Source organism: Lissotriton helveticus, chromosome 1_2, assembly GCF_964261635.1.
Source record: "Lissotriton helveticus chromosome 1_2, aLisHel1.1, whole genome shotgun sequence".
NCBI lineage: Eukaryota > Metazoa > Chordata > Amphibia > Caudata > Salamandridae > Lissotriton > Lissotriton helveticus.
In genome coordinates, this window is record NC_136058.1 from 180,188,269 (window position 1) to 180,200,770 (window position 12,502).

Below are 12,502 nucleotides of genomic sequence, written 5' to 3' on the forward strand. Positions count from 1 at the left end.
CTTAATCTCCTACTTTAAATGAAACATTCCCGGGAGAGAAACCAGAATCGCTGGCGGTAGCAAGACTCCCACTTTTCCACATCCAAGAGGGGCACAATTTAGAAGACCGCTTTCTACTTCTCATCATTTCGAAAGGATTCTTACCAGTGGCAGCATTGGGTGTGGTGCGGTATGCCCTCAGCATATTTTTGACAGCACATTGTGCATTCTGCCCAGCTCTGTTGGCTAATTCCATGGTACCCTGTAACAACCTGTTGAACCTTTCAACTTGACCATTGCTCTGTGGATTGTATAGGGAGGTACAAATGTTTTATACTCCCACGTGAGTTAAAATTACTCAATTTCATAGGAAGTAAGCTGGGTGCCATTATCAGTAACAAGTTTGAGAGGAACACCTTCCCTTCTGAAAATGTCTTCCAACAGAGCAACGGTGGTCTTTGTGCTGATGTTTCTCAAAAAAACAACCTCAAACGAGCGTGACTTGGCATCCACCTAGACAGCGGCAAAACGTTCATGCTCAGCCCAAAACGTGAAAGGACCAATAAAATCAAGGCTGACATTCTTCCAAACAGAATCCACTTCAGTCGTATGAAAGGTGTCTTAAAACCACCTAATTTTATTAGCAAAGTTTTAATATGTCTGACGCTTAGGCATTGATTAATTCTTTATTCAGCAAAAAAATCGTAAACTTTATTTCAAAATGATCATTTTATTTAGAGCTCAAAAAACAGTCGTTTATTTAGAAGTCAGTTAAAAGTTTAGCAAAGAATAGATAGTTCCAAATTAATTCTCTCCTAATATCCCTAACTAACACCCTCATCTTATCCTTCAGTCCTGCAAAGCAAACAAGAAATAAATCAAAGTATCTTACATCCAGTAATCGATCTGCAATCCGACAGCACTTCGAGAGGAAATCGAAAGAGCGACCCCCTCTAAGCAAAATCAGGGGTTTTTATACACTAATTTCCTAAATGAATCTATCTAAAAAGTATCTAACATCACCAATTCGGGTTCTGATTGGACAAATTTGGGATGTGTGAGCATCTCCTCACCATTCCAACATCATATTCACGGTGAATCAGCAAATTAATAAAGGGGTATTGTTTAGGACAGTCTTTGGCCTGGTCACTTCCTTGACTTGCAATGATGCATTACTTTCCCACGTTTAGAACACTCGACTGTCCACGTTTTGGCAACCATCCTGACTTCCAGGGCAAGGCAGCCTTGAACTTCTCATCCGAGCACAGGCAGCTCACTCTCGCTGGCAGGCTTTGGGCACGCATGCGCAGTCCAGCACTTGCCCACAGTTTACCAGAGCAGCCATGTTTTGTTAGGCCTCAGAGGGCACTTTTGGAACTATCATAGAAACAAACACAAATTCATGTTAAATACAGTCGAGTGCTCTAAACGTGGGAAAGTAATGCAAGCAATACAATTCTTGACCCAGCTCTTAACCTTTGAATCAATTCTGGGCCAGCAGAAGTTTTCTTTGAAAGTCTGTCCCATGTGGCATATATGTGCTAAGGCAATGAGTTTAGACCTCAAGGAGACAGGGGCACAAAGTACTCACCTCTGACTATAATATTATAAGAATTAACAGATAATTCCTCAACTATTTTCGAATAGGGTCTGACATCATCAGAATACACACTCTCTCTTAGGACGCCTTCCTTGATCATCCTGTGGACAGCTAGAAGCTCAAGGTCCTTGTCAGAAGAGTCCCACCACTCATGTTTGGAAATGACAGCATGTACACAAGAAAGAATATCATCAATGCTTGCAACAACTTCCTCAGTTGCCACCAATCCACCATCGCACAACTTATCAGGTAACCTGGAAAGACAGTCAGCCACTGTGTTTTTCCAACCAGGCACATATTCAATGGTAAAGTCACAATCTGGAAGTTTTACAGCCAGTCCAGCAAGGGGAGCTGAATAATTGTTTAACCCATTGGGTCAAAAAATTTCAATAGGGGCTTATGATCAGTTCTTAAGGTAACTCTGGAGCCCCAAATAAACTTACAAAAATGAGAAGTGGACCAAACAGCTGCCAATGTCTCCTGTTCACTGAAATAATATTTCCTCTCAGTTCTTGACAGAGAGTGGGATGCAAAGGCTACAGTCTTTTCAACACCAGCTTGCACTTGGGGTAAGACAGCACCCACCCCAACAGCACTGACATCGACAGTCTCCAAGTGGGTTGAAATGCGGACAAAATTTTCGCATTTGAAATCTCATTTTTGATGGCAGAGTAGGCATCCTCTTGGGAAGCTCCCACTCAAATTTCTGCCCTTTCCTGAGTAGAATTCGTAGAGCCTCTGATTTGGGGCAAAGTCTTTCACAAATTTAGCATCATACTCAACCATACCCATGAAAGAACGCAACATGTCCTTATAAATGGTTGTTTGAGCATTAACAATGGCGCTGACAAGATTGAGTTTGGGCCTCACACCTTCGCTGGAAATGCGATAAACCAGGTATTCAACCTCAATGACCAAGAATTAGCATTTTTCCCTGCGCAAAGTGAGACCAGCTTCTAACAATTTGCGAAGGACAGTGCGCAGGGTGCCATTATGGGATTCAATAATGTCACCAAAAATCAAGATGTCATCTTGCAAGAAGATGACATTATTTACACCAACTAGAAACTTGGAGATGAGCCTCTGAAGCACGCTTGCCGCGGATGACAGTCTGAAGTGCAATCTGTTGAACTGAAAAACACCTTCGGCTGAACAAGGGCTGTAGGATGTTTAAAATCGGGATGTAACATCACCTGATGGTAGGCGCTTTTGAGGTCTAATTTTGAGAAGAATTTTTCCCCAGCTAAAAGAAAGACCAACTCCGTTATATTGGGGAGAGGAAAACGGTCCATCACTACATTTTGATTAAGGCTGCGAAGCTCCACACAGAACCTCAGTGAGCCATCGGCCTTCTTAGTGATGACCACTGGAGCTAACCACTAGGTGGCTTCAACAGGTTCATTGACTCCATCTAACACTAATTGATCAATGATTTTCTTGATCTCTTCCCTCATAGCAATGGAAATTTTCCTGGAAGTGTGCCTGGCTGGAATAGCATCTTCTCTTAAAATGATCTTATGAGTATAGTTTAGGCTACACCCAATTTGCCGTTAAAAACTTGTGCAAATTGTTCAAGAACTTGAATAACATCACCCTCACACACAACCATAACTTGCTCAGCTGCTCTGGAGGTCATACTGATGGGACCAACCCAAAATGGGTGGACCCTCAGCAGCAACATAAATGTTACCTCTTCTGTAACGCTCATGAAAAGCAATTTCAGTTTAAAAAAACCCTATAACACCTATTTTGGCATCCTGGTAACCGTTAAGTACAACATTGGTGTTATTCAAGATCTTGCAATTAGTAAGTCCGCTTTAGGACGAGAGTGTATCTTAGAATCCATTGACTCTTCTTGTTCCAAAAGAGCTGATATATCAGAATTGACATGAGTATTTTATGTTCCATGAACTCCTCAGAATCCTCCACCACTGCTAGTCTTATTCACTTTGCACATGCAGGCAAAATGGCCTTTCCAGCCACATAAACAACGGTCTTTTCCCAGCGCAAAACAAGCTTTTGAATCTGCAATTTGAAAATTGCTGCCGCAACGATAGCAACATTGTGTGCTGGGTCTAGTTTGAGAAACAAATGAAGATCTTGGAGAGGGATTGCAAGTAAAAGAAGAAGCAGTAGACTTTCTTTTGACGAAATTTATTGAGACGGAATCAGTCAATCTCGAACCTCAATGTGCTCCCTATTGCTCATTTTTTGCATTTACTTCATGCACTTTTGTGATTCCTCCACAACTTTGGCAATTTTAATGGCCTCCTTTAAACTTGGATCCACAGCTGCCTGTAATTGTTCCTGCATTTTCTTGTGGCAGCACTTAAACAATCAGTTGATCGCGATTGAGTGCTTCTGTCATGGGACCAAATTTGCACTTGATGGCTAATTCTCTGTTTTGCTACAAATTCATCTATGGACTCAGTTGGCTTCTGAGGCTGGGTGTAAAGTTTGTGGCGTTGCATGACTATATTGAGAGTTTTGGCAAAACGCTTGTGTATGCGCAACTTTGCCTCTTTGTACACATCCTCCATAACATCACTGCTTTCCTCGTAAACCTGGGGTAGTTACTTGAATACATGTTGACATTCAGTGACCAGACATCCAATTAAGAGTGCTTTCTTTCTTACAGGAGAAACATGTGACCCTCCCAGGGCCACAATATAGTTTTCAAACGTTTCGACCCAGTCTTCCCACTCAAAGAGACGACCCCCTGCAACATAAGGAACAATGAGGGGGCACCCCAGTTTGGTTGATGCCCATGGTGACCAAATTTAATTATATGCAGTAGAGTCGAGAAACACAATTAACATTTTTAAAAATGAAGAGAAAATGTAATTGGATTCAGTACCAAACTTGCTCACTGGATGGCATTGTTACTGTGACTAAGACAAGCTACGGTGGAGTCGCGGGCTCTATGGTCGTAAAGTGGGAGGGGCAATCTGCACGGCAAGAAGTGAGGAGATAAAACGTAGTCCAATGAATCTGGCAGCAGGAAAAACTTCATTTGGACTGGCAAGCTCGTTGAAAGAGGCGGCACTGCTGAACACACAGTAGTGGGCAAAGAAACAGCGTGAAGCCACAATAGTGGTTGACGCGCAAGAAGGCAGTGCGTGATGACAGGAACATGCGAGGAGGCAGCACGTGAAGGCTTTGTTAATGCGTAAGGAGTATTGACACGTGAGGAGGCAGCGCGTGTAGCAGTATGAGGCAATGCAGCTGCAGCGGAACACGTTGAGCGTGAGGTCGGAGAACGAGGATGCGCTCGTAACGAGCTTGAAAAGAGCTCGAGGCGCGTAAAAAAAGAATAGAAAAATGACAGAAAGGACAACCGGTGGGAGAATGAGCAGGGCTGCACTTGAATAGGGCAAAAGTAGACGATCCTACCACGCCAAGGTCAGTAGAACAACAATGTAGGCAGGGCACAGGGTTCCTTTAGCAGGCTCCAGTTAGACACAACTGCAGATTGGATGGTGCCTGGTGTCTGTGGCGTATAACATCATGTTGCCAAAAAAGATGTAGCCTCATCCATCCAAAGGAAACGCCAATAACAGGGAAGCAGTTTGAGAAGGTTTATTGGAGCACCGGAACCCCATGGCAGGGGCACAGACACCAACTGATCATCTCCACCAACTGACACAGAACCCACAGTATGTCATTGTCCCCACATTCCACTTGAGACATGAGATAAGTAGGAAAGGGAGAAGACCGACTACAACCCAGTATAACAAGTCCATATCCACTGTTGCCAGGTAAGGTGTTTAAACCTGTCTTGTGTAAATTAGACCACTTTGAACCTCTTTCCGCGGAATGTTTTCACTCTTTGGTCATGACCCCTCCATCTGGAAGGAACAAGCGGAAGACTTGTTTCCCCTGCTTAGGTTAATTTGCAACCAATCCCTGCACTCTGGCATGGTACCGCCCTCTTGGAAAAATACGATTGTCAGTCCCATTTTGAAAAAAACACCTGGATCCAATTGTTTTGAGTAACTGTAGTCCCATTTCTCTTCTGCCTTATCCAGTTAAAATTTTGGAAGGCTATGTAAGCAAGCTTTTAATCCTATTTTTGGAAAATAACTGAGTAGATGAAGAGCAATTTAGATTTAGGTCATGGCATTGAATTGGCCTTGAATATAGCTATAAATGAGCTAAGGATTCAAGTTGATAGGAGGCATTCAGTTGTGCTGATTTTAATGGACACTACACTGTTAACCCGGTTCTAGACCATTGGGGTTGGTGAAACCTCCTTGGAATGGTCCAGCTCTGATCTTTTGGGTAGAAGTCAAGCCGTTGCTCTCCCTTCATTTAGTTCCCAGGCTAGGACCACTAATCATGGAGTGCCATAGGCTCTTCTATCAGTCCAGTTGTGTTTAACATTTTTTTGCTTGGTGATATGCTGTTTCAGACTAGGACTAGTCTGACTGGGATTTGGGATCCTGCTAATCAGGACCCCAGTCTCCGTGCTTTCTCCGCTAAATAGGATATGGTGAGTACTTGGGTACACCCTACTGGTGTACCCTTGTAAGTCCCTAGTATATGGTACTGAGGTACCCAGGGCATAGGTACACCAGGGGTCCCCCATGGGCTGAAGCATGTATTATGCCGCCCATTGGAGACCACTCAAATTGTGACTACAGGCCTGCCATTGCAGCCTGTGTAAGCTGTTGCTAGCACCACTTACGACAGATATAGGTTTCCCTGTATCTGAGGTCACTACACTTAAAAACTATGTCACCCCTAAGGCAGGCGTTTCAACCCTGAAGGCAGGGTGCTCGGTTCTAAGTGTGATGGTGACCCTGCATGAGCAGGACACCCCTACAACCTTCGGAGTCCATTCTCTCGTGTTGTAAGTGCACCAGCCATTACGGTATCAAACATGTTGGACTCCTACCCCCATACTGTAAATGGGGTGAGAGGTATGATTCCATGCATTTACCCCCATGTCGTAAACGGTGTGGGAAGTATGATTCCACACAGTGTAAAGCTCCTCCGGGAGGCCCTCAGTGCTCCCAGTACCATTCTTCCAGTACCGGACTGCATGCTAGGGCTGCTGCCGACCAGAGACCGGTTTCTGTCCTCCTGCTGCTGAGCCAAGTTCGAGCAGGAGAAGGCAGAACAATAGATATCCTGTCACAGGGAGGTGTGACCACCTCTCAGACAGGATTAAGTGTATTAGGACAGGGTGGGGGTGCTTGCCAGCAACATTGAGACTGCTTGAAGGGCACACTTGGTGCCCTCTTTGCATCCTCCATTTCAAACCAGTTCAGGGATCCCTTGGCTCCCGCTCTGGCGTGAAACTTGACAAAGGACATGGGAGTATCCTCCCCACTGTCCAGCCCCTCCTCTGGGAGGGACCTCTGAAACGTCCCAGCCCTTTCCTCTGGGTACTTATGGACTATCCTGTGGGTGTGTTCCTAGATTCGTCGTGGGACAAGATTCAGATCAGACACCGCTTCATCTTTGACCATCTGGGCAGTCTGGACTTCGCTGGACTTTGCTCTGGGCACCAAGACTGCAACTGGGAAGTCTCCTGCTGCTCCTGGTCTCGTCGTCATGCTCGTCTACTGCAACGTCTGTAACTGTGCTCCATACAGGATCCTTCCAAGGCCTTTGAACATCCAAGACACCTGAAGGATTCTCCCTTGAAGGGAAGGAGTCACTTCTCTGCAACTGCAGGCACTGCAACCAAGCTGACCGATCTGCTGATATGGGCTCCCAGGGACTCTGAAAGGCTAAGCAACACAGGTGGTGGTTCCTCAACTCCCTCGACTCCTGCACTGTCTTCTCACCAAGTTTTAGGCGAATATCCCTCGTCAGAACCGCAGGAACCGAACCCCTGTGCATCACATCGACTTGCTGTTGCCAAGTCTTGTTGGCTCTCTTCACCAGAGATCTTCGGGCTCCAAGAAGCTCCAGCCTCCAGCATCTCCCTCGAACAAGATCTTCGTCTTCACCGCATCTCTTGCACCGTGGGCCTGCATCTTTGGTGAGCTGCTCAAGGTCCTCTTGCAACTCCTGTGCCTCCTGTCTGTGGGTCCTCTTGACGGTCTTCCTTGATTCCAGTGGGCTCCCCTGATTGCTCGGGCCTACACCGACTCCACTGCTCGTGGTGAGTCACTTGAACCTTGCTGGTCCAGACCCTGCACCTTTTTCGCTTGCCACATTGTTTGCAGTTGCCAAGGTTTGTTGGTGCCCTCAATGGACACCGGCCCCTCAGCTACCAACATCCGGCGTGGGACAGCTCGTGAACAGCTCCTGGTCTTCCACTGCGTCGCCTGGTGTGCACAGCTGCAGCACCAAGGTCCTCTTCAACACTCCTGGATCACCGGACATCAGTGGGCATTCTTCTTTCGTGCTTCCTGGTCACTCCTGAGTGGCATAGACTGTCACTTCTGCTTGCAGGTACTTCACATTTTGAATCTACTTTTGGGTTCCACCGGACACTTTCACCTTCTTCGCCAGCTGCATCTTCCTGAAGTCCTCCATTGAGGTCAACGGTGATTTCCAATGCCACTTCGCACCTATGCACCCGGCTTCCCTGGTGTAGGCATGCTGGTTCCTAGGGTATCCACGGGTGGGTCGGCCGCCAACCTTCTTTCTTCCACAGGGTTTCTTCAGGGTCCACCGGGAAGGTCCCTTCTTTAAAAACGCAACTGCGACCTACCCAGTGATTTGAATTGAACATGCAGTTGTATTTCCACTTGGCACACAGCTGCCGTGGGCTTCCTAGGTACTTACCTCAGGTGGTGCCTTGGGTACCCAGTACTTCTGTCTTCTGGGTACAGCCCAGACCTGGGTCATGGTTCACATCCCACTATTTTAGTATATGGTTTGGTCTCATCATGGAGACCAGTGTATATTTGTGCTACTTACCTGTTTTAGTTGCAAAGTATTATGTGCGTTATGTTATATCTCCAGGTAGGAGATATTGTTATGTGTTAGTGAGTGTCTTATAATTCCTATTTTTATAAATACATTGTGTGGTTCTTTTTCATTTAACTTATACCAATAAGATTAAGATCTGGTAAAACAAGTTGATTTACACTCCTTCTGCACTAAGCCTGAAGGCTGCTCTCCACAGCTACCTCTTGGAGAGCTTTCTAAGGTTGCCTAAAACCACTTAAATCACCATACGTGTTGTCTGGATTAGTGCAGGGTGCTACACTTACATAAGTGAGCACCATATACGAAGCCAGCATCCTACAAAGCTACTTCGCTTTGCAGCCCAAACAGTTACGGGGGCACTACCTTCCAATTTCTGCCCCAGGTCATTTGAGGTGCCCTGTTCCCATCAAATCAATCCGGAATTTGGGGGTTATGTTTGACAATAAACTTAGTATGGAGAGTCATATGAATAAAACTGCAGGAACTAGCTCTGCGCTCTTGGGAACACTCCGGATTATTCTGTCAGTGCTTCCCCATTCTTCCAGACCTTGGTAGTCCATAGTGTTGTTCTTAGTCGTCTGGACTACTCTAATGCTCGTCTGTTGAATGCACTGGAGTATCTATTACATAGTCTGTCGAGGGTTCGGGTTGCAGCAGCTAAACTTGCCCTAACTAGACCTCTGAGAGCCTCTGCCTCTCTGGCATTAATGGAGTTACACTGGCTACTGCTTAAACAATTAATCTGGTTTAAATTACTTTGCATGGCGTGTAAAGCCTTTCAGGGGATGGACCCTGTTCCCCTGCAAAAGAGGTTGAGTAGGTACATCCCCCAACAGACCTTTTCGATCGGCATCAGCCAAACTGTTATGCCTGCCTAAGTTCAGGAAATCAAGACAAGTTGGCCAGACCTTCATGGTCAGTGCAGCCAAGCTCTGCAATTAACTTCCTCGCTCATTAAGATTACTGAACGACTTGTTGCAGTTCAGTTGGCGCTTAGGACTTGGATCTTTCCTAAGTAACTTGAGTCAAGTTGGTTTTCATCTTTAGGTGCTCTAACTTCGTTCGCCAGCACCAGGATACCAGTTGGTGACAGAGCGCTTTATAACATGTATAAATAAATACATTAACACATTTATTGAGAGGCACCTTCAAACCTGTCCATAAAGATGACATTAAACACCTTACATGGAAACCGGAACTTTTGCTAGTACTTGCATCTGCCAGACATGTTAGCGAAATACAAGCTTTTACAGTGGAGGAGCCTTATCTGCATTTCAAAAAAGATAGTCATCCTTGTGCTAATCCCCTATTCATACCCAAGGTACCTACGGATTTTCACCTCAATCAACCATTGGTCTTAAAATCACTTATTCTGAATCAATTGATGGCGTAAAGATCGCTCCACACTCAGGATGTTAAGAGGTGTCTCAAGTTTTTTTTCAAAAGAACTAAGCCCTTCAGAAAGCCTGATCAACTCCTAGTTGCATTTGCACCACCAAAAAAAGTAAACCAATCTCAAGACCAACTATAGTGAGATGGCTTTTGCTGTCAATCGCTCTTTGTCATGAATGAGCAGGAAGACCACTTACATCCAAGGTGCACTCCCACTCTACCAAAAGTATGGCAACCTTGGCTACTTTATTTGCAGGAGTACCTTTGCCAGACATATGCAGAGCAGCCACATGGTCTAACAGGCATATGTTTACCAATCAATATTGTCTGGATGCTGCCAACGATAAAGGCAAAAACAACAGGTGATGGACAGAATGCAGAACATTGTCATACATTCACCCCAGTACATAGATCTGGGCCTAAATCCATCGTTTTTTGCACTCCACACCACCCCAGGTCAGACATGGCCATATGCAAATCAGCCTTGACCCTGTGCCTCATGGGAACAGTCCTGCCCGAACTGCCAAGCCATGTCTTTCCTGGACCGGAAACAAGCATCCAAGGACTGGTTTCTGGCTATCAGCCGTCATCAGCCTGGATAGCTTGACTCCAGTGGTGTGGAGAGCATGGGACTCACGTCTGAGCATACCCATCCCACTCGGGGCGACAAAGGCAAAAACAACAGGTGATAGACAGAATGCAGAACATTGTCATACATTCACCCCAGTACAGAGATCTGGGCCTAAATCCATCGTTTTTTTGCACTCCACACCACCCCAGTTCAGACATGGCCATATGCAAATCAGCCTTGACCCTGTGCCTCATGGGAACAGTCCAGCCCGAACTGCCAAGCCATGTCTTTCCTGGACCGGAATCAAGCATCCAAGGACCGGTTTCTGGCTATCAGCCGTCATCAGCCTGGATAGCTTGACTCCAGTGGTGTGGAGAGCATGAGACTCACGTCTGAGCATACCCATCCCACTCGGGGCGACAAAGGCAAAAACAACAGGTGATGGACAGAATGCAGAACATTGTCATACATTCACCCCAGTACAGAGATCTGGGCCTAAATCCATCGTTTTTTTGCACTCCACACCACCCCAGGTCAGACATGGCCATATGCAAATCAGCCTTGACCCTGTGCCTCATGGGAACAGTCCAGCCCGAACTGCCAAGCCGATAAAGATGCAGCGGTTGGTCAAGCAGTGCTTAGAAACTTGTTTCAATAAGGTGAGCTTTTTTGTATTTCGTAAAGTTTATCATTTGGTACTTGATAACGTTCACATATAAATGTATGTGTCTATTAGCCGCCTCTGCATATAACCTAGCTATATCACTGATCTTCTTAATGGTCTACTGCTAGATATTCAGATCCAAACGTGAATCTATGAAAGATTCTATCCTGGAGAAACTACCTGACCACTTTGGTTCTCCTGTATTGATGTCTTTCATAGATTCGCATGCAACCCACCTACCTTTTCTTCTGTCGCTCACCTCACTGATTTTCTTCTCATGGGTACTTTTATTCACTTGTGCTTACAATCTGAGCTATGAAGCCACTGGACAGGACGAAAAGGGTGGAAGCTCAGCTCTGATTGGCTGAACTTTGGTTATGTGCAAAGCAATTTGAATTGCTACTCAATCCTATTGGGAAATCCTCTTATTTTCTATCTAAATGGAACATTTTCTACTACTTGTTATAATTAGTGTGGAACTCCTACCTAGATGACTGGGAAGATTCAGGCATGTGAATGTAGGAAAGATATCAATACGGGGGAACCTCAGTGTGCAGGCAAGTAACTTGTTTTGTGCTGATCTTTTGTTTCTAATAAGCCTCATGCTACTACACAAGGCGGCTTAGATTTAGTGTGTTTGGGCAGTTACAAGTTGATAAGAACAGAACTTGGTCTCTGATAAAAAGGTTGATCCTTTGCTGCTGTTTATTTTATTCTAGGTTATTGCTGATGCTCTGAACCAACTCACTCCCAACAAGGCCAATCTTCTTTTGCTGTCTCCTGAGAATGAGGGAAAGTGTAATCTGAAGGAAAAGTGGTTTGGAACTCAGTATGACATAGAAGGTAAGTTCATCTCATAACCGGGCATACCTATTTTGACAAAAAGTGGACCTGCCTATGTATGGCATTTTGTTTTCATCTTTAAACATTATTCTTGTTGAAGAATTCGAGCTTTTGCAACATGCTTTAAATGTCAACTTTAAGCTGCTTAAGATCGGTTTTTGAGTCTTTGGGTGTATGAAAATGTCCCAGATCTCTCTAACTTCCATTTCCATTATCCATTGTGAAGCTATAGCTCAGGAGCTATACTTTTAACAGGGTGAACTGCGATTATTTGGTCAGGAAAGGCACGCATTGAAGGGCCAGTTTGGATAAATCTGATTGACATCTGTGCTTTGGCTCCCTCAGTGGGCTTGATCTCATTGGTTCTGGTCGAATAGGAGAAAATGGTGAGGCATTCCAGATATGTACGGGCGGAGTGGAAGTCCTGTTATCTGATTTATCACTTTATTGAAGATCATGCTTTTTAGCTTACCTTTGAATCTCAGTTCTCCATTGATTTCCTTTTCTTTTCACCGGGTGGCTTCCTTCTTGCTGTTTGTCAGAGTTTTGAAATGATTTACTC

General features: G+C 45.1%; 1 protein-coding gene across 1 annotated transcript in view; it reads left to right on the top strand.

Annotated features, from left to right (window-relative positions):
• NRDC (nardilysin convertase) overlaps positions 1–12,502 on the top strand; it is a 2,150,332-nt gene that overhangs the window by 1,293,569 nt on the left and 844,261 nt on the right. Inside the window, exon 17 of the mRNA XM_078670713.1 lies at positions 11,817–11,940. Coding sequence (XP_078526839.1) covers positions 11,817–11,940 — 124 coding nt within the window. The remainder of the gene's footprint in view (positions 1–11,816; positions 11,941–12,502) is intronic.